Source organism: Dreissena polymorpha, chromosome 2, assembly GCF_020536995.1.
Source record: "Dreissena polymorpha isolate Duluth1 chromosome 2, UMN_Dpol_1.0, whole genome shotgun sequence".
NCBI lineage: Eukaryota > Metazoa > Mollusca > Bivalvia > Myida > Dreissenidae > Dreissena > Dreissena polymorpha.
The window spans coordinates 115,643,271-115,667,060 of NC_068356.1; the positions used below are offsets into that span (position 1 = coordinate 115,643,271).

Sequence of the window (23,790 nt, forward strand, 5' to 3'; positions counted from 1 at the left end):
AAGTCTCCAAGTGTAATACTAGTATTTACTAATTTACTTATCACGTAATAGTCAAGATGGCGACGTCCATGCCGACCGAAACAGTTATTTTTCGCCTTTTTATACCATTTTAAGCTTTCCAGCCATATCAGTAAAAAGGTGACTGTCGTTTATTTTGTACTATAATGCGCTTAATATCTCGACTTTACTCCCCGCAAATTTTCGTAGTGGAGCTGTAATACGGTCATCCCGCTATGAATTTTCGCAGCGAGTAAAGTTGAGATATAGAGAGAATAATAATACAAAAAACATGCTAGTAACTTTTTTCCTGATGTGGCTGGAAAGTGAGCAGCATTTAAAAAGAATAATACTAGTAAATATTTAAAACAGAAATATCCAATAGCCAACATGATTATTCCTAAATATGATCATTGCCTCTTAATGTGACATCAAGGACATGGTTATTTCACACGATGGCATTTTGTGTGCGTAGTCTGGACAATATGAATTATTGCCATTGCACCTCTCAGTGAGACATTTTTTCCTCGGCAGTGGGGAATATTTGACGATGATTTATTAGCTAAGACAACAACGAATTGATTAAACGTTCGTCATACTTGCAACGCCTAAAAAAGTGAAATAAAACTCTTAATATTGTTTCACTGTGCACCAAGTATCCATTTTTCCACGTGCTCGATTTGTTTCACGTACATCTATTTTTGTATAAATTTTGATTTCGCCTACATATGCACTGATTTTGTTATGTATCATTTGATAGTTAAACCGCTCATTTGATAGTAAAACAGCAAACGATATGGAATTGCTGCATGAAGCTGGTTGTTTGTTAATAAAACGAAATGCCATTTTTGCCAATGTTGCACTAAAGTGTGCATGTTAAAATAGTTTGCAGATGTATTTTGCTCTAAGGCCACAAATTTTGACTGACAAATGTTGCCAAATGGTCAAATTAAAAAAACAACAGGCAATTTGATTGGCAGTATAGAACCAATGAAAAAGGCATGAAGTACAGAAACAAAACACGTAAAAATAATAATTCTTAAACTAGTGTCACTTACGACTGTCATGATTCTATGGAAAAAAGAATGAAAATATTTAATATTTTAATGTCGCCCGGACTCTAAATTTTATTGGTGGGTTTGGGTTTGGTATGTCATATTCCTATAAACAACTGAGCAATGTGTTGATGCCTTAAAGTCCGGGTACACTCGGGCGGACTTATGGACGCATGGAAACACGCGAATACACACAACAATTGTGAAAACTCTTGCGGGCTTAAACAAACAATGAAAAATGCCTCATTACACTAATTCTCATCCAATAACAAATGAAACACTAATGCATTAATAATAAAAAAAAATTAATACCATTTTATTTCAAAATTGCAAACAAATGCATAAATAATATGCAAAGTAACAATATGTAATGCTCTAGCAGACTTAGTTAAATATCCAAGTAGAAAAGTTGTAATATTAATGAAAGGGGAACGATCCTGGAAACATTTCGACAATAATCGATTTAGATATCTGACATTCTGACATTCCCAGAATAAATGTTCTAACGCATTTAATACAATTTCAATTAACAACAATCATTTCACGGTTGCGACAAATGATGGCCCAATCACATAAAATGCAATACAACTTAGTGCCGACACCGTTCTACTGTCATCATGATGCCGTTTTCAGCGCGCAAAATCGTCTGTGGAAATATCTTCGTTGTGGACCCGGGTACCATCCGAAATACGAAACTGAAAGCATAATTTAAATTATGACGACCTAAGGCACTCGGACGCTCCCTTGAGATAAGAAGGAACTGAACTGTTTGGAGCACGTAATGTTCAGAAGCTTTAACAATTGCAATATAAGAACCAGGTTACCCCTAGTGTGCCAATTTTGATCACACCATCATATGATTGCCATATGAGTACAGATATGAGTCCCGCATGTATTGCTTGTTGAGATGTCACTATATGCGAAGCAAACTTGGTAGAGGACCACCATGCAAATACTAGAATACTAACTGATTTGTGTAGAGCAAACGAGAGTATTATATTAAACGGTCTAGATATTTTTTAGGTAAAGGACATTTCACATGTAAAGATGTTTGCACTGTTGATTATGTTGTGAAGTTTTATGGAGCTCCCTCTTATTTGCAGACTTTTTTGTTGAGGCTTTTTTGCCCATTACTGTCAGATGTTCATTGTAGCTTGGTCGACTGTGTGTCGAATTATCAAATTTAGATAAACAATCTTGCTCCAAGGAAAACGTTCGTAAATGGGATAAAGCTAAATCAATAGATTTTGTTATAAACATTGATATGACGGCCATTGGTGAAGCGCTGCGCAATTTAACGGATGATTTTTTTTCGATAAACCTTGGTTGAGAATGCCTTAGTTGATTTTGCTAAAAAACATTTTTGGAATTATTCGAAACAAATCTAGTACAATAAAGGCAGGTAAAGCTATAAAAACCAATAACTGGTTTACTGATGAATGTAAGTCAGCTAAAAATAAATACCATTTTAGTAAACGCAAATATAGATGGGTTAAAAATAATGATACAAAGTCGAACATGCGCTCGGCCTCAAAATCTTACAAACGTACTATTAGAAAGACTGTTCAAAATTATAAACGAGATATTAGAAAGCATATAACACAAATGAAAAGTAAAATCCCGCAAAGCTTATATATAAAAAAGAAACGCAAACTTGTCACTATTTTATGAGTATTTTAAAGAATCTAACTTATGTGACGATAACAGTAACGAAAACGATGAAGTAAATGTAAATTTCCCAAACGTAGTTATTGATCATGATCTAAATGATATATATTTTTATATATTAATGCTTTTTCTGTATATATTCGAATTATGTATTTATATATCGTGATTATTCATATATAAAATGGTTACAGGCATTCATGCACAGTCAGATTGACGTAATATCACAAGTTTTGGTCTTATAAGACAGTAAAGGCGTTCCATACTTTCCAAAGAAGTTGAATATAACCATTTATGTGTGAGCTTCGTTATCTTAATACAATTAGCCAGTCATTGAGGATTTTTTAATTATCAAAGTAGCCCTGTGTTTAAATAAAATGTACAATATTTGTTAAACATTATCCGAATATTTCACTTTTTTGGTACAAAGTGTTTTCGTTAAACATATAAGATATCATAATAATTATTGCAAATAATTGTTATCATGTGTATTGAGTAAAATGTAGAAAAGAACAATATTGCATGTGATTTAATTTAATGGGTTAATTACAAAATTCATAAAAATATGTAGTTTGTTTCTTCAAACCGTAGATCTAAACTATGTGTTAAGTTATCATGTCAAGACTGTTTGGAAATAAGTTCCAACTTCATGTAAATAATTTATCCAAATTGAGTATTCCAGCTTAACAGCAATTTTTAAACAAAGGGGATTTGTAGTGTTCGAAACCATTCAAAGATAAGTATTTATCTTTGTTCTTTTACTGCTTAATAGTGTTTTTTATATTTGTTATTAATCTGCACATTGAAAATGGAAGCCAAACGATGAATTACAAACAGAAATCAAACTCCCGTGACTATTTTATATCATTATTTAATGTTTATATGGTAATATTATATTTTTGAAACATGGCGATGAACATCAATCCATGACTTTTACATGTATGTGCTCTGCTTACACACAGGCATTCGCAAATATTTGTTTGAATTATGGTGTGAAAATAATAAATTCGCCAATATAAATGGCAATATAAGTACACATAGTTTGATGCGTTATCAGATCATGAGGACTGTATTCTCAGTGGCAGTGTTAAAACGGTTTAGTTTAAAGTGGCCTTTTCACAGACTTTGGCGTGTATTGAAGTTTGTCATTAAATGCTTTATATTGATAAGTGTATACATTTGAATAAAAAAATCTAAAGTAAAACAACAAGAATATAAGTAAAGAAAGAAAACAGTAATCTTCAACTGGGCTCGAACCACTGACATCCGGAGTAAACGTCTATCGCTTAGCCATCCGTGCTCACGCAATGAGAGACGTATTTGATACTTTATATAATATGTAAGCAATCCTCATAGTATCACACATTATAACGACAACAACAGAATTCTCCAAATTATTCAATCGTTTCGCGTTGCAACGCTTTATACTTTTCATGTTTTTAAATCGTCAAAAGATGCATATAATGGATATTTTAGAGTATGGTAAATGTTCAGTATTACTGTTTCCTCACAAATAGCATAACTTCAACGAAAATTTGCGAAACTAAAACATTTGTTTTTATTTTGTCAAATTACAAAATCGTGTAAAGGCCTCTTTAAATACGTCATTTTTTTTATAATAATAGGAGTTGATCAGAATTAACGACACCATATGACTATTTAACAAGAAGAAATATAGCTTGTATTCTGTAGATCAGCTCTACGTTAAGTCATGAATTAAAATTTATTTAACCGGTCAAGACCTTGTTAGTGACTAAGTCCTAGACATTTCTTTTAGTAAATTCATGACTTCGTTATTCAACATTAATGCGTGTATATTCTAAATTTGTTTACATTTTAAAATCGCATTTAGTGACGCAAATGACGAGAACAAATAAAAGAAATTTTTGGTAAACATCGATGAAACGAACATGTCACATTGATGTGAAATTCTGATGGAGACTGAATTAGACATACATTACCTAACACACTCATAAACATGGCTCGATTGATCTGGTTAATTATTGGTTTGATGGGCTTTAAGTGGTGGACGTATTTAATGACTATAGAAACACAATACTTATAGAATGGCTAAAGTAATGGTTAAGAAACAAACATGTCATCAATTTTGGAGACAACATTTGTTTAGTCATTGAAGCATGTTTTAACTATTGTTCCAACGTCGAAACTAACGAATATGCTTAATAAGCATGTATCAAGCCTGACACAATCAACATCCGGTCAATATCTCTGGTAATTAATTGCGATCATCTTTTATATCAAACTTCAATAGCGATTCCAAACCATTTACATGTAAAACATGTATATCATAATCGGAATAGTTTTTGTCCCTTCTTAAATCTGTGCGACTTCCATTCGAACATAATAAGTGAGACTTAGACACCTCCAGGCATTGCGTTTGTTACGTTTTCAGTACAAACATACAAGAGCAAAAAGGTACTCTCGTTTTTAACATTTCCAAAAATACTTAAACTCAATGGTTTCAAACAAGAATATTACATAGAATCCTAGGAACAAGTTCTCTTTTGTATAGATGAACATTTTGCTGTATAACCTGTGCACATGTGTTTTGGGGATTGCTGTTTTACACAGAGAATTCTGAATTATGTTGTTGAATTTTTATGTGCACATAATGTGCAAACACACTCAGAAGTTAGTTGTAAAACAATGATATTGGGAAGAACAAAAAGTAATATTACTGATAAAAATATTTTTATGCTAGAATTGATATATATATGTGTGTGTGCGTGCGTGCGTGCGTGCGTGCGTGTGTGTGTGTATACCTATGTAAGAGAAGGGGAAAGTTCCATCCATACAAGGGCTAACAATTAGCCTTACTATGTCCTTTAAAATCCAAAACAATGTTTAGTGACATGAATCATAACTACAGTCTTGGGCAATTGTAAGTTTGTTTGCTGATCCACTATCATAATATGAATATTAATTATCCTTTAGATCTCCACAATCAACCATTTGAAAGATCCCAAATACCAGTACTTAATAAATTGTCACTAGTCCGAAGCTTTTTATACTTCCACAATGAAAATAGTTTGTTCATCTGCTTTACATAACATTACATTTGCTCTTCATTTTTATAATATACTTTATTTGCTTTTTTAAGATGTTTAAACTTTCGAAATGGTATATTGTATATGTATGTATAAGAATATTGTATTCTAACAATTGATCACAACAATGTTAACTGTTTACTCATACTAACACAAAAAAATGTGTACGGTATGGAGCAGGATGACCTCAACTTGCGCATACCTATAGACGATGAAAATAAAGTATCATTATCAGAAAAAAGTTACTCCCAGAGTTGGCCAATTTTGACCCCTGTGGCCCCTGTGGCATGATTGTAACAAACTTGGTAGAGCAACACCATACAGTGTTTACAATCAAAATACAGAACCTCTGGGCTGTCTGGGCTGTTCGGGTCTGATACAGAACCTCTGGGCTGTTCGGGTCTGATAGCAATGTTTATGAGCGGATCTAAATAATTCGAAAAAACTTGGTAGTGCTAGCCCAATTAACACATTAGCCAATCTATTTTCAGTCCGGGATATTGGTCATTGACACAGACATTTCTCTACATACCGGGGTACATATAAGAAAATTGAACTTTTTCAGTAGCCATGCAAACCAGAGTTCTGCATCGAATTTAAATACATGTATTTTGAACAATTTTGGCATAGCTTCATATATGAATCATAAATGCCAAGTTTAATAAATTGTGAGCAAGCTGTTCAAAAGCATAAGTCATTTGAAGAACAAACGAACGTAAGAGGGAAATCACGGTATCCAGAGAGCTCCCCATGTGGATGCGAACATGTAATGTGAGTAAGAAAATCACCAGGAGTGCCAGTAAAACTGCGCATACAAAATCTTTAAACAAGCAATCGACGCGAAAGTAGAATGAATTTAACTGTTAGTAGGATTCCGTTATAATAAAAGTTCTTACTTTTGAAGAAGCCTCGCAAGGACGATCTGATTCATGACCATTGCAAACTGATAAGCTATACATTTCCTGGAAATACAAGCATAATGATACCCCATACATTTCCTGGAACTTCAATCATATTAACACTCTATACATTTTCTGGAAATACATCACAGTGCTCCAGCTAGGTCTAAACTGAATGGCGCCCCGCCCTGCCCTTCCGAACTCCGCCCTGCCCTTCCTAGGGCCCCTCTGCACTTAACAAAAAAATATATACATATAATATTATTTTTTACATATCATAATTAATATCTCTTATAACATTGTATTTAATGTATTCATAATTGTATACATTATATTTGAATTGTTTAATAACAATGGAAATAATATATTCTAACAATTATTAATAACATATAAATTAACCACGCAACAGGAAGCATTCCAGAAATGCCTGAGCGCTCCAAAGTGCGCTTTTGACAAAATGCTGCACGTCGAAAGTGCCCTTTTGAAAAAAGCCCCCCCCCCCCCCGCCTTTTTCAAATTGTAGCTGGAGCACTGCAGACAATATCATAATGACATTTCCTGGAAATAAAATAGACTTGCATAATGATACCCTATACATTTCTTGGAAATACAATATCATTTTTGCTTAACTACTGACAGACTCTGAACAAAGTTATAGGAGTTATATTAAAATAAGTTAAATAATGAGAACAAGAAAAAGCTACAATAAATTATCTAGAAATGTATACTTAATAACGTAAAAATGGGTTTCCTTAATGATTGGCCCCTAGGGTCCGTACTCACAATGCACTTTAGTGTTAACCTAAGGAAATTACATAAATTTACACAATTCCTTAAGACTCTGGTTTTTTCGTATTTAGTATTTTACAAATTAAAATAATATTCACAAGTATATATTACTAAAGAGATTAATAATTTATCATTGTGTAAGCATTAAATGTCTAATGGAAAGTTAGAGCTTAACCCATTTATGCCTAATGTCTAGAAAAAAAGCCTTGGCAAACAGCGTAGACCAAGATGAGACGCCGCATAACGCGGCGTCTCATCTGGGTCTGCGCTGATGGCTTAAAGGAATTTCTGTAAGAAATAGTCTAAATATAGAAATAAATATACTAGACATTCCTAATTTTGGAAATAAATTGATCCAATTTAGAGGATGGGAGAGTCAATCAGGCTTAAATGGGTTAAAGTTCGGTTAAGATCTATCTAAGGATTTTATTTACACCAACACTGATTGTTAATCATTGACACTGCAAACGAGGTATTAGAACTCCTATTATCATTACTGCATTTGCTTGTTAAAAGGTATGAAAGCAAACCCTCCTTAAAGACCTTTGTTTTTCACAATACATTCAAAGCATCTAATGGTTATATAACGATATCAATCAAAATTGATGTCAATTCCACCTTGGTCCGGCAGCGAACGGCACGAATGTGTACGGGTCCATTGTTGAACAGTTTTCCTTGCTAAATCGTTCCGGTTTGAACTCCCAGTGATCCGGACCCCACACATTCTCGTTGTGGTGAAGCATCCAGATGTTAATCTAGAAACAGGTAATATATTAGAAACATTACCTTTTACAATTAAAAGTGGACTAAATATTAATAAATGCTTTTGTTATTCACATGTTTTTGAATAAATAAAATACTTTTCAAAAAAGGATTTACCGCTATCATGGTTTTAGCTGGAACGGTGACCCCACCCACTTCAAAATCTTTTGTAGTTTCTCTGGCCACAAAAGGAATTGTAGGATACAGACGGAGTCCTTCTTTTATACACATTGTAAGATATTCTAGATTTGGTAAATCTGCCCTGAAAAGAGAAAACTCAATATGTAGAATTATGTTATGTTTATTTTTGTATTCCTGTTTTCAGAACATGATCTGTCATTAACTAATACAATATGATCTATAAAAAATCGAGTTCAAACTGCCGCGTTTGGAATAAATGCTGAGAGAAAAATGCTTAGAATTGTATAGCATGGTGTGGTAAAATAATGACTTGTCGTTGATCTCGAACAGATAATGTTGAGTCTATTTCTTTCATCAGACTATACATATTTTATTAGATTTAAACCATTCGACTTCATCTCTGTCTCCCAGAACGTTATTCAACTCCCTTCTACAACGTTCCTGGATCTCAGGGTGCTCCGCTAACATGTATAGAATCCAAGAACAGGAGGTGGAGGTCGTGTCGAAACCTGGAAATAAACTGACAGTCGCTACGAACTTGGAAATCATGAATGAACGTAAATAGTGTTGTTTGTTTTCGCCCACTTTCACAACGGTGATATGCTTTATGTGCGCGTCTCGCAGAGGTTTTAATTAATTAATATACTAGTTTCAAAAGTGAATCAATATTCATGTCATCATACGAACACTATAAATAAATAATATGTCAGATTAACGAAAACTAAATAGATGGTACGTATCGTTTTATTAAACGATTGGAAAATTTAACATTGTGTTCGTTCCATATATAAGGACTTGTTTTTGTTTTAAAAAAGTACTGAAAACTTAACAATTATGTTTACTTCTGTGTGTGGGTTGCTGTAGAGTTTACTACTAGATCTTTGCGAGGATGCTTGTGAATTGGTAAGCGTTTGGTTTTTGTTATACAAAAGGAAATAAGTGCGCCTACCTATAATTAAACCGTCGACTTCATGTCTGATATCCAGGAGTGGCAAACGTGCTCCATTCTCATCTCTAGCTGTAAGCAAGGTGTCTAATACGTCAGGGGTATTACCATCGAAATCGGGACTGCGTCTTTCCTGAACAGTAAACTTACGTATCATAAAACGTTATACAAAAATAATTTGTACATAACTTAATTATTAATATACATGTAACACGCATACTCTTTAGTCGGTTAACATTGTCTTAGAATAAAAAATATATATTTGGAGACTTGATAACCTATAGTTTGTCATCATGAACCTTATTCTATTTTTTTTAAAGATCCAGCTTTAAATGCTTTAAATGTATCATATATAAATGAAAACTTTAAATAAATTTTGTTGGATATTCTTGTCTCAATTTAATCGATTAGACTATGAACACTGATTAAATCAGTATAAAGGTTCTCGATAGCATTAACTGTAATTTAGCTTAGCATATTATTAAATGTTATATACTTTAATTGCAATATAACTTATTTTAATTGCTTCTAAATATGCATTTGGTAGTATATACGAATGAGTGATTTAAAACATTTATGCTTGAATACGTAAAGGTTTTGAATAAAATGCAATGTTTTTTAAACGGCCTTTGTAATGGTGATTTATAAAGACCAATAGTTTTCTTACATAGTCAGCTAGCCGTTCTTCAATGATACTCTCCGAAAAAGCATGTAAGAATTCATAGTTCCGTTTGAACGTGTGACCCATCTCTGTCTGGTAGAAAAGGAAACTTGGTATTATAAGTGGAGTTCTGAAATATGTATGTAGAAATCTGATCACGTGATGTGCTTATACAAACAATCATATATTACGTGTCGTTGGTGGTTATTTTTTGTTTTATATTTACTGGTGATCCGGCTGTTGTTTTTGTCTATTTGCTTTAGCGACGTCTATGCTAAGGCAGGTAATTTTGGCCGTTTTATACCCTTTATTACTTGTATTAAGTTTTCAAATGCCGCTCACTTTCCAGCCAAAAGGTTACTAGCGTTTATTTCGTATTAATATCACACTATATTTGTGAGTATGATGCAATCCTTAAGAATGAAATTCTTTATAAATATAAAGCAATGTACATATACACACCATATATGAACATACTCTACATGTATTAGCAAATTTTGTAAATACTCCGATATGATTATTACATCATGACATGTATTTAAGCACTAATGTCACCAAATTGTAAATTTATGTAGATATAACATCATGGTTGTTGAACAAGGATCATAAAGGTCTATTTCAATTGTGTATATGTATATGTATTTGTTGAAATAAAAGTTCTTCTATCTCGACTTTACTCGCTGCGAAATTTCTTAGTGGAATGACCTAATTCGCTATATTCCAGTTACCCATAAATTATTTCGGCATTGATGACTTCCAGTTAAATGTAAACATCGATTCTTCTGATGCAATAACGAAAATAATCAACTTGTGTGAATACGGTATGTATTAAAAATGTTTTGAATCGGAATCTGTAGTATGTTTTACCTAAATTATATCAAATTCTATATATTTAAACGCAAGTAATTGTCTTTAATAGGGTTTTCAGCCGATTATGATTAACTAGTGCCATAGTGGCTGGGGTAAAGTAACAAACTGTTATGTTACATTTTATTAGTAGTTTCAAATTTGTTTCAGATTCCATTTTATTTTTTGGTATCCGTCAAATAATCCTAATTGAAATGGCAGATAAGCATGATTATGGTGGCCCTGTCGTTTCTCAGACTTTACAGGGATAAGTCGAAGATTTGTAATGGTTTGAAGGTGTGAAGCTGTGTAAAAATTACATGAATACCATCAAACCACACGAAAGGTGTTATGCGGCAAGTTAATTATAAAAACAACAGTGACCGAGAGGGACCAAACAAACCATTTAATATTTACTTTTGCATAATCAAAACAAAGTGCATGTATTGGTATTGGTGTATATTTATGGGTTTGGTATTCATGTTATTACTGATTTTGATTTTATGCATATGAAATCTGATTATGTTTGTTAATAAAACAGTTGTTTCATAATTGATAATTGATAATCAAAGAACAATATAAACCCAATGATGCTTGTTTGTGGTCAATTAAGTTTCCAATATCATCCCCATATGAATATCTTATGTATATCAAAATAAACACTTCATTAATAAAAACATTACTTTATGATAAGCATGCGCATCTTACAATAGAAATTCAGCAACAAATAAATGAAGAAGTACAGAAGTATTCACAAAGTACTTTTAATCAGTCAATTTATGAATTTGCATTTTGCTATACAAACATATTAAAGCTCCAATTAACACTTAACAAATGGTCATCATCAAAATGTCTTGAGTTGGGTGGTTTATTATACCAATTTACATATTTAATTGAATTAATACTTTATGAACACAAATTCAATTCCAAATGAAATCTGAATAACTGAAAATACTTAAAGATGCTTACTTAAAATACTCATTCGCCCCGGTATTGAAAGGGAGCTGCAAGATCTTGTTACCACTGCACCAAGTAATGAACATTAAATGTTGGAACGAAAATATAAAAAATACAAAATAATTTGTATTTAGAATATTATATCAACGTCTATTATATCAACTTCTTTTATTTTAATAGTTATGGCACACTTCTTATTAAATGTGTGTATGTGCACAAAAAAAAGTTCGTTTGGTAACAAATGTAAACATTACGTACGCAAACACGTTCTGTATTTCAGTTCGGTGTTAATGGAGTCTTTGTATGAACTTTATACAAGAGAATTTTCTGGAAGTATTTAAGAAACGTTTGTAGCGAAGTTCCTTTTTATGCATCATAAATCATCCAATATTTATTAATGTATTGTTTTTACAGCCGTGTTGCTATTATAGTTCCAGCGATTGTATTTTTTTTATTCGACATCAATACACTTTAACCCACCATAACAAGTGTATTTAAACAACTTGTTAATACGGTTGACAACACATTAAAATAAACATTATATATATTGAAAACAAAATACAAACACATCCAACAATTATTTTCAATATTTTGAAATGATAATTGATAGTCTTACCTAAAACGATGAATTGACTATTCGTTTTTACAACGACAGTAACGGAATTTCGTTGCAACCGGTAGTAATCAGTTTTAACGGCATTCTGGTCCATTGGAAAGTTGAGAATTACAGCAAATGTTCAATTAGAAAATTTGCGGAGAGTTCAGTCGAGACGTACAGCGTATTTTAATACGAAATACATGTAAACGCTAATCATCTTTTTTACTGCTATGGTTGGAAATTGAGCGTCATTTAAAAAAATAAACAAATGCAATACAGGATGTAAAACGACGAAACATAACTGTCTCGGCATGGAAGTTGCCATCTTGACTATCGCGTGATTGCCCCCTCTGTTTTATATTTTATGTTTCGCAGTGGTAGCGCATCAGCTTACAGACCAAGAGAACACGAGTTCGAATACCGGCGACGTCTTTTTGACAACTTTTTTACTTACAATAAAAATAAGTTAAGTCTATTAAAAAATAAAAATAATTGTAAGCAATCATATCTACTGACATTTGAAAAAAACAACAACACCAAAATCTGTAAACAGTTTCATTAAAACGTAGATGGGAACCAGATTTTGATTAAATTATCGTAGTTCCAATTGTTTCATATATGCCATCATAAATATGTTCCGAACATTTTTTTGCTTTTGATTTTGAGATAACATACTTTTTCAATGTATTTATTAATGGAGTAAGTTTCTTTAAATAGTTTTAACAGATAAATAATTGACCTGTTTCTTGCAGAAGACTGTCGAGTTTTTCCAGGGCTGTACTATCGTTAAAATTTGTGACGGCAAACATTTAACTTGCAATTTTGGGCGGCAAGAGAGGGTGTCAAATTACAGTATTTTGATAATTTGCAATGTATTTTGCATATAATGATATTATTTAAAAAAAAATCAATTAGAATTTAAAACTGCAGAACGTGTGCCCAAGATTATAGCGTGCATGTAATATTTTGCGTATGTAACGAAGTCGGTAAATAACACACCAACAACAGCAATGAATTGTTCCTTTTTGATTTAATGAAAATGAAGCGATCGTAACACTATAATGAAGAGTAACAAAACAAAGAAATCTAAGATGAAACTTTGACCTTAGCTTCCGAACGAAAAGGTCGTTCAGTCTCGTAAATAGTAATGATAACGTTAATTAAAACAAGAGTATAAATAAACGTCTATCCAATCAGAAATAACATTAACGTCCGGACATTTACTTGCTCGCAAAATATCAAGCTCCCTTGATACATATTTCTGTTATTATGCCCCCGGATCGAATGATCGGGGTATATTGTTTTTGGTCTGTCTGTCTGTCTGTCTGTCTGTCTGTCTGTCTGTCTGTCTGTCTGTCTGTCTGTCTGCCTGCCTGCCTGCCTGCCTGCCTGCCTGCCTGCCTGCCTGCCTGCCTGCCTGCCTGCCTGCCTGCCTGCCTGCCTGCCTGCCTGTCTGTCTGTCTGTCTGTCTGTCTGTCTGTCTGTCTGTCTGTCTTTCTGTCTGTCTGTCTGTCTGTCTGTCTGTCTGTCTGTCTGTCTGTCTGTCTTTCTGTCTGTCTGTCTGTCTGTCTGTCTGTCTGTCTGTCTGTCTGTCTGTCTGTCTGTCTGTCTGTCTGTCTGTCTGTCTGTCTGTCTGTCTGTCTGTCTGTCTGTCTGTCTGTCTGTCTGTCTGTCTGTCTGTCTGTCTTGCAATATTAATAATAGCAAATTGATATTTGGCATGCATGTGTATCTCATAGAGCTGAACATTTTGAGTGGTGAAAAGTCAAGGTCATCCTTCAAGGTCAAAGGTCAACAAAAACAAAGCGGCGCATTATGGGGTATTGTGTTTCTGACAAACATATATCTTGTTCCAATTGGTAAAGGATGGTTTGAAATATTTCACCACCTCTTGTTTCATTTATGTGTACTTATTCTAAAAAACTTGTTGATAGCCTTTTAGTTTTTCATTCACTCAACTGTTTCTTTAACATTTACTTCAGCAGAATCTTCCCGGTATATTGCCAATGGGCTTTCAACGCCGTCGGCGCTCTCGTATAATATTTCAACACTGTAAATTTATTTACCACAATATCCCCGAAGTCGTTTTGAAAACTAGATAATGTGTGGGTATCAATATTTTGCAGCAACCTTATTATTATTGGTTATATAATCAATACTTATTGCGGTTGACCTATAGTAATACACACCTCAGTCTTGTAGCGTTGATTTCTGTCAACTCGCGTACTTTCTGTACATAAAGCTTTCCCTGTCTGTTGATTGACAATGAAAGAAAATGTAAGTATTAATTTGAAAATCATAAATATTCGAAAGTATCTTGATATATACATATAAATGATTTGGTGTGCAAAGCCAGCTGTAGATTCTTGATAGCAATATTTGGTTTTAGAAACAGTTAATGGCCTCCTGTGAAGAATAAACATAACAGAACAGAACGTTTATTCATGACTTAAGCATGAACGGCTTATCTGAACAAATCACTAACGTGTGTTATGTACATATGAGACTATGATTATTGTAACAGCGATACTTGTTGGTCCATATATATTTAAGCCATGGCAGTAACACTGTCTTCTTTTGATCATACTGGCTCTCTCCATGAAAATACATGTACGATGTAATTTATTTTTTAATATGAATAACAAATCGCATTCTCAGCCTGAGCCGCCTCTCGCATGCTCAGGTTCATGTAGTATGTTCCCTAAGATTTACTAATTTTCTTAATTATATAAAAACATGCTAAAAAGTACAAATAGAGCAGTACAACTAGAAACGTACAAAATACAACTCCTTTTTTAAATGCACGTTTTCTTTGTACCAATTCAATTCATACTGACTTGGAAACTATTGTGCTTTCTACAATGTCCCTGTACAAAAGTCGACTTTTCTAAATAAAAACTATATACAAACTACCGTAATTACTCTATGTTTTCGGACACTTAAAAATTATTTTTTTTTCGTGTCCGAAAACTTAAATACGAAAAATATTCACAAAATACAGATGTCCGAAAACTTAGAGTCGAAAATTGAAGTGTCAGAAAATAGAGTCAGTTTGTATCAACGACTACCTGTACTAGCACACGTATGTAAAATACCATGCCGTTCAGTATAAATTACAATTATATATGTTTGCACTGCATTTTAAATAATTTTAAATGCTTAATTTATTTGACAGAAAGTAACTACAAGGTTGTACGTTGACCAACCAGTTCAAAGATGAGCATGTGATGTACCGATACTCGCTAGTATGAACCTGTAATTAACGCAATAAAAAAGCAAACTATCAATTCTTTGTTTGTTTACATATACGAAAACTATATTGCTTTTTACAAATTATTTGCACCAAATAAACTAACTTAAAACTATTGTCATTTTAGTTGTTCGATTGCGAACGACTAAGGTTAAGAGCAAGTTTTGCAAGTCGGTCTGCTCTTAACTACGCTAAGAACGATAACCTTCGCATCTGCCTGTGCACATTGATAAGCCTGTTTATACTTCACCACTGGTACACTGCAGACAGTGAGTGTGTGTATGTAATCAATAGCGTTAAACAGCTTGTGTGATTACATTGGCCAGTTTGTCAATGAAATCTGTACATATTGGCTACGTTCAGGGAAAACGGGGCTTAATGCATGTCAAATAAGTGGTGTCTAGTGCACACTGATTAGCCTGTGCAGTGCGCACAAGCTAATCAAGGACAACACTTTCTGATTTTATGGTGTTTTTCGTTAAAAGAGAGTATCTGGCACTGGGATGACAATTAATGCATATGCATTAAGCCCTGTGTTCCCAAAATGAATCTTAAATTGTCTTTTTTATTAATGATTTGAAAAAAAGATAAAAGTGATAATAACTTAAGTAACCTCGCTGACAAGGCAAATAAACAAAATCACTTTTAAATCAAATAAACAACCAATGAGTTCTAAGTTTTACCTTGTGGCATCTTTTAGTAAACAACTAAAAGACATATTCACAGTTTCTCATAAATGCTTAATATTGATAAATGTAAACATTGGATCTTAAAAGCAAAATAAAAAAAAAACACAAGAACAACATTATAGAAACAAAAAAAAGAAACCATCAATCGGGCTTGAACCACTGACCCCTGGAATAAAAGTCTATAGTATAGACCACTCGGCCATCCGTGCTCATACAATAAGAGATGTATTTTATACTTTATATAGGCAATCCTCGTAAAATGAAAAAATATAACGACAACAACAGAACTCTCAAATTATTAAATTGTTTAATTTTGTCTATATACCAAAACATGAAAAGGTCCTTTTAATTCTTCAGACTTGCAAATTGAATTAGTTCAATATACTGTCAGATCTTACAGCATGACTAACTAACAGGTTACTTGTTTGCATGTTAGCCTGGGGCCAGTAGATTTAAGCCCAGGAAACTCAATTTCAAAAGTTGGTTACAGTTGGGGCTTAAAAGCAGGGCAACTAGCTTTTTCAAAGTTTGAAACAACTCAATCCAATTAAACATAGAATACAAATTGGCAACTGTGGATCAATTAGGCCAAGGAAATGATTCAATTCCGGCTCACAACAAGACATGATGCATTAAATGACTGTCATGTCGGCAAAATTGATGCTCAATAATTTAAGAAAATAAATAAAGTATTAGATACACATAACAAAACATGTATATGATTCTAGGCTTGTTATTCTTTAGGAAGGCAACCAAAGTTCTAAAGATGGTTGCCAGTTCAGCAACCAATTGCGAAAAAAGAGACATATTGGTGTTATTTTGTCTAAGTTATCTCTATAACATATATATGAGAATAAACAGTGCACCCACATCTCCACTTGTGCTTGGAGACACACTCTTTGTAAATTTGAATGGGTTGTGTTAATTTCAAACTTGCGTTTTAAAAAGCTGTAACATAATTTTGAAAACTGAACTGAAGTCTAAGATTAGGCAATGGCGAACAACTGTATTGCCTTCAGCGCTTTGATTTGTAAATGCTCTGTTCTGGTGTAGTTTAATCAAAACTATTGTGCTTTCTACGTTTGGTGTTGCACAGAATGGCTGGCTAATACTGAGCTAATCTCGCTATACGTTTTATTTTATTTTTGACCATGACTTTTTCACTGTGTATAAACTGCAAACGGCTAGTTTCAGTTTCATTTTCGAATTCATTTCGAGATAAAAAAAAATCATATATGTACTTACTCGCTGAACTGTACGTTCTTTTTGCAAGACACGAGACTTCTAAGTACTATGTCCAACATGCAGAGTTTATTGTGTAAATACACGTCAAACTCTTGCTTCTGGTCCGCAAACATCGAAAGTTTGGTCTGGAAAGCAGTTTTAAGAAATTAATTTGAAATATTAAATAGTATTCTTAACAAAAACATTACACTTGTGTAAAGATCATTATTTGAAAGCATCGTTGCTCTATGTGTACGTACATGATTGGTATCATTAACTTATTAAGGCATAAATTATCTAGTGTTATTTTAGCGGAAAAAAAACACACAAACTAAAGAATATGCAAAACATGAGTTTCCATTTAAAAACATTTATAAGTAAACAAAGCAAGGTTATAATAAATAGTCGTTTATAGTGGTAGGATAAAGTCTTGTATAGCAATAAGAGATGTCGTACATGATAATATGAGATAATATCACATGGTTATTAGAGGTAGGCTTTGTAGTGATATGGGAAAGGCTTTCATAGTTAGAGGGATAGTCTTGAATGCAATAAGAGAAAAGCACAGAAATACGAGACAGACGTGTATAGTAAGAGGATATAGTCTTCCGAAGTAATTACATATATTATTGCATATATATCAACAGAGATAGTCTTGCATCGTACAAAGATCTAACATATTACCGGTCATTTATATATATTTTCTTCCAAAGAAATGATCTCTATAGTATAAGAGATAGCTTTGCATAGTAATATGAGATAATCTTGAACAGTGATCAAAAATAGGTGACCTTATTAATTGGAGGAAATCATTTATAGCAAACGGTTATTGTAGGAATAATATGCAAACTTGTATTGCAATTAGAGAAAGTCTTTCATAATAAGGTTAAACAGTTTATTGAATGTTTCCATTAATTTTGTCGACCCTACTACTGGTTGAGAATTGAATCATGTATATTACAATAAGAATTTTCGATAATTAACTTTGACATAGAAAGACTGTTGCATAGAAATATTGAAATTATCTTTGATAAATATGTTTTTCCGAAGACCTTACCCCTTTTGAGATGTTAAAGTGAAAACAAAACATGTTGGCCCTAAACGAGATTGTCTTGCATATTATGATTACAACTCACCAAATACTCCGTTGCAGATTCGTTACAGCTTGTCACATAGGTTTTAATGTTTGTGGGATGAAAGTTTTTAGTTAGAAGACGACGTTTTCGGGCCCAAATGTCGCCATTGGTTAATAATAGTCCAGGTCCTAGCCAGTCCATCAGTGTCTTGTAGCCGGCAGTTATATTCATTGGCTTCGGCTCTGAAAAAATGTAAGAAAATTGATTTACAAAAGATTAATATTGTAAACGTGTTGTGTTTATAGTCGAAATGGGAATAAATCATACTTCTTCTAGACGTTGAATAAATATTCCGCATTTTCCCTCTCGGTGATTTCCGAGGGGACTCTAGGATTAGCCCTAGTCCGTCTATCTACCAGTCCGTCCGCATAAATAGAAGGCTATATGGAAATACGTACCGGTACGTTATTTCAGATTTTTTGTTCGACAAAGAAAGCAGTTGATATTACTTAAGAAAAAAGTAAAAAAAAAATAAACCTTGATTCTGCGCCAACGCAAAATTGCGTAATGTATTGACACTTGGCATGTGTCAAAAGGGCCATATATGGAAAATAGCTGTCGCCAAATGGTTAACATTTGTGATTTGAGAGCATGGTGTTGAATGCAGCACACCGCCTACCCGTGTGAGCATTACTGTTGTTAAATGTTGTTGAAAAACTGCATGGTGAATAACGCAGTTTAAGTCCAGATCAGCTCGACGCAAATGCACCTAATCATTATGATTGCTATTTTGATATCGGAAAGGCTCGAAAAATAAATTAACAAAGAGAAAATACTTTCATAATAATTATTTAGTACATAATTCTTGTTTACTGCATCAACCTCTCAAAAGTGTTTGCACCTTCTATCATCATAAAGTTTTCCTCCTGTCAAAACAAAGTATAAGTTTAAAAACGAAGATAATTATCAAGTAAAAAGTAACGGTTTTGTGTACTCAGTAGGCGTAACTTCAATTTGATTTCTTCAACTTTTCAGTATCGTATTAAGAACTTTAATGACAAGGCTTTGACAGTATTACACGCAATATTTGAGGCCTTTTTTCCGGTCGGGTGAAAATCCCTTATCAATAAAGCTGTAAATAACATTCAAATTTATCTTTATCAGTAAAAATGTTTTATTATGAGATCCAATATATATTTAGCACAGTAATGTAAGGGAAACTGTCCGCGGTAGCTTTTTTTAATGGACCGCGACAATTTTTTTACTCAGCCAACATATCATAACAAACAATATGTTATATTTTGATAAAAATTTGATCAATACTGAGCAAATTCTTATAATGAGAGAATTCACGGAATTTTATTTAAAGCATATAAGAAAAAGTGCCCCGCTACCTGGCCCCTGTAATTTTTTATTGAACCGGGACAATTTTCGAAAACAGCCGTTCATTAAAAAATTGCGTGAGCAAGTTTCATAAAGATATGACAAAAATGTACCTTCTAGGATGTACAAAACATTGTTATTTGATTTGACCTAATGACCTAGTTTTTTAATTAACGTGCTCCAGTTTCGAGTTCTACCGATATTTAAATGGGGTTATTGTTCTGAATCGGAAAAATCTAGTCAATTAATGAGGCCTATAGAGTGTTCACTATAGTCTATAGAGAATTCACGGGGTAAACGAAGACGACGCACGCAGAACGATTTACAAAACGGGCGATTACAAAAGCTCCCTACGAGCACGCTGTTCTCATGTGAGCTCCAAAAAACTGTGTACGGGAAGACGGTATGACGAAAGGATTGGCATAACATTAATTACTATCGAATGTCCGCAAATTATTTCGGAATAAATATAATATTTAATGATAATCAAGCTTACCAGAAGATCGTAGTATTTGTCGCACACTTGAGGGGTGACAGCAAACTATGATAGGTGTCCACAAAATTCCCCATACCCTCATGAAGCCAGTTTCTTTGGAATGGGTCCGACACATGTCAATCAATGCGTCGCAACGGGCATTTTGGTCCTCGGGCATCTGAAGCAGTGGTTGGAAAGAAACGTTCGTGTACAACTCTGATTTTTTTTGTTAATACAACGGACTATGGTTCAGCACCACATACTTCGAATTATTTAAGAATGATCAGTTCGAATAACACATTAATATAAACTATGATATTTTGTTATTTATTATTGATTGTACACTCTATAAGCAATCAATTTGATAATAACAATGAAGCATACACTATCAAAGATTACTTCAAAGTCATCACCGTAAGTAAAATATTTATATTACAATATTATATTGTCAAGAAGTATGAGAAACCAACCGTACATCAATATCCGTAAATTATATGTAAATGGTATCTTAATATATACATGTATCCTTATTTAATTATATATTCGTACAATGAATTATAGAGCATTTTAATTATGTAATTAGTTTACGTTACGTAAATTTATAGTGATATTTCAATGTACTTTATTCATCATACTCAATTTAAAACACAACAGAACAAGACTTACATTCCCATAACTACCCCATAGCCAATGGCGTTCGATGGGGCCCGGGAGTTTACTGAAAATTTTGTCCGTTTTTCTTCGCCACTTCACAAACTGGATAAGTTTGCCCACAGCAAGGAAAATGCCCGCTATCAGAAGTACGAGAAACATTGTCTTCGTATGTTGGCCGAATATATTTAACAACTCTGGAAATATATTCGTACGAGTTTATATGTTGCTAAAGCGCTTTCAAAAATAAATAACACATAAATAACATTTAGTTTACAGCTTTTTGGCTATTGGCAAAACGTGTATATTGTTGATATTCATATTAATTGTTTGTTATTGTCGTGTATAAAATTTCAATGCATTTCGAGTGTCGATGCATTTTCTGCATTTTGTACAGATCTTATGAAATTTATTGTATTGATATAATGTTTTGCAACAGTAAATTTGTAAAGTGCTGTTAAAGGGACCTTTTCACAGATGGTGGCATGTATTGCAGTTTGTCATTTAATGCTTTATATTGATAAATGTAAACATTTGATCTCAAAAGCTCCAGTAAAAAAACTAGAATAAAATAAAAGAAAGAAAAAAGCAGCCCTGAACTGGGCTCAAACCACTGACCCATGAAGTAAAAGTCTAACGAATAGACCACTACGCCATCCGTGCTCATACATGGCGTACTTTATACTTCATATAAGCAATCCACGTAGTATCACAAAATATAACAACAACAACAGAACTCCTCAAATTATTCCATCGTTTCACGTTGCAACGCTTTATAATTTTCAGGTTTTTAAATCGTCAAAAGATGCATATAATTGATATGTTAAAGTATGGTAAATGTTTAGTATTACTGTTTCCTCACAAATATCATAACTACAACGAAAATTTGCGAATCTGAAATAATGTTTAATTGTTCCATTTACCAAAACGTGAAAAGATCCCATTGATGACAGTGTTAAATTTCATGTGATAAATTATTTATAAATTTCAATAAAAAAAGCGATTTAGTAGGTCAATTAATATGAACTAAATACATACCGTTATAATCCAGTCGACTGTATGAAAAACAACCTCTTTCAATTAGCTTTGTACAACGGAAATGAACACTGTAATGCGTCAACAAAGGCCTCGGGTCTAAGGAAATAAAAAATGCCCCAAGCAAATTAAGTATTTCTTGCGTGTCCGAATGAAGGGCTATCGTTTAATATTCAACAGGTGATAAACATCTTCATATTATAAGTTCATGCAAGGTTGAAGACCGCGCTATTCTACAAAAAAACTATATAAGGCAAAATTATCAGAATATGTATTTTTTAGCTTTCATTTTCGCGCTAAAAAAAGGCTAGAAAACATATAATGTAGCGGCAGTCAGAATCTCGGGAATCCACGAGCTCTTTATATAGCGGAATATTATACGGCTCATCATAACCAATCGTTTTATTATTGAAGACACTTATTGATTTAGATGGATCTAAACCAAACTTGAACAAGTTTGTGCAAACTTTATATTAACCACAGTATCTGTAAAAAAATATTATCAAGGTGCTTCGCATCTGTTTGCATGCGCGATAACGACACAAACATTTTCCTCATATGCATGGTGTGTGTGTTTGTTATATTTTTAGCCGGAGAGATGTGTCTTAACAACATAAACAACCTATCGCTGATAACAAATTTGCTTCCAATAACCCATATGAGAATATGTATCAGAGGGCAAATGTACCTGGATGCGTTATTTTCGGTATGGTGCTTTTTAAAGACTTTTTAAAGGTTTTGTCACGACGGATCATGGACAAGCTCAAGACGAGTGCATATACATATCCTTCATTTTAGAAATGCAAATAGGCACAGAGATCGGCTTCTGGTAAAACAATCAGGTCATATTGTTTCTACCGGGAGCTTGGATGGGCGACAAGGCATTCGCACAGTCTTTAAAAAAGGCTACGGTGGCTTTGTGTTGGCAACCGACCGGAATCTTCAGTGAAAGTAAAAAACTTTCCAAATCACATCAGCTAGCATATAAATGTTTTAATGAAACCCCTGTCGGTTTTGATAATACCTCCGTATAGGTTGGATTTCAAAGACGTTCAGATCTGGTTTACAACTAGTGTGAAATTGTGTGCTTTAATTGACCTTCATGAACCTTCGGAATACACAACGCGTTGATAGAGTGATCATATTTTCCGGCGCTAGTATAGTTACCGGTATACAGATATTGTTATATAAAATTGATTAAAAAAGATTTTTTTATCGATACACGTCTCCAGTGGGATTTGAAAACCACTAACTTCATTTAGAATCTCGTGACCCGTTATCGATTGTGCGCATTAATTTATGTGCATGGTTTTCTTTGTTTTATTTTTCACCTTCATACATTATAAATTCTATCGATAGAATCCATTCATAACATTATACAGACACAAACAAACAATTCACTCACAGAGACACATAACCCCATGCATATTAAGATAGAAACAAAAGTTTGGACTTCCGAAAAATATACTCTTTTAATCATTCATAGACAAAGCAAATGATTGTTTAATACTTAAAGCAAACAACACAATTTAAAATTAGACTATTATATTGGTCCACAAATAGTTTTACAAAAGTTAAGTATTTACTTTTGTTGATATTTTGTATAAACCTGAATTTCCCATG

The 23,790-nt window shown here is 33.2% G+C and overlaps 1 protein-coding gene across 1 annotated transcript; it reads right to left on the bottom strand.

The window, feature by feature from the left end:
• Positions 1 to 1,352: 1,352 nt before the first annotated feature.
• Positions 1,353 to 23,089, bottom strand: LOC127868609 (cytochrome P450 4F2-like). Its single transcript, XM_052410483.1, has 13 exons — positions 22,171 to 23,089; positions 21,148 to 21,329; positions 20,503 to 20,659; positions 18,684 to 18,865; positions 17,569 to 17,693; positions 14,574 to 14,636; positions 9,990 to 10,113; positions 9,326 to 9,455; positions 8,762 to 8,885; positions 8,353 to 8,497; positions 8,092 to 8,228; positions 6,682 to 6,747; positions 1,353 to 1,747 (listed from the first exon to the last, which is right to left on the bottom strand). The coding sequence occupies exons 2-13, from the start codon at positions 21,292 to 21,294 to the stop codon at positions 1,642 to 1,644; spliced, it is 1,506 nt and encodes a 501-aa protein (XP_052266443.1). The 5' UTR covers positions 21,295 to 21,329; positions 22,171 to 23,089; the 3' UTR covers positions 1,353 to 1,641.
• Between the last annotated feature and the right edge of the window lie 701 nt (positions 23,090 to 23,790).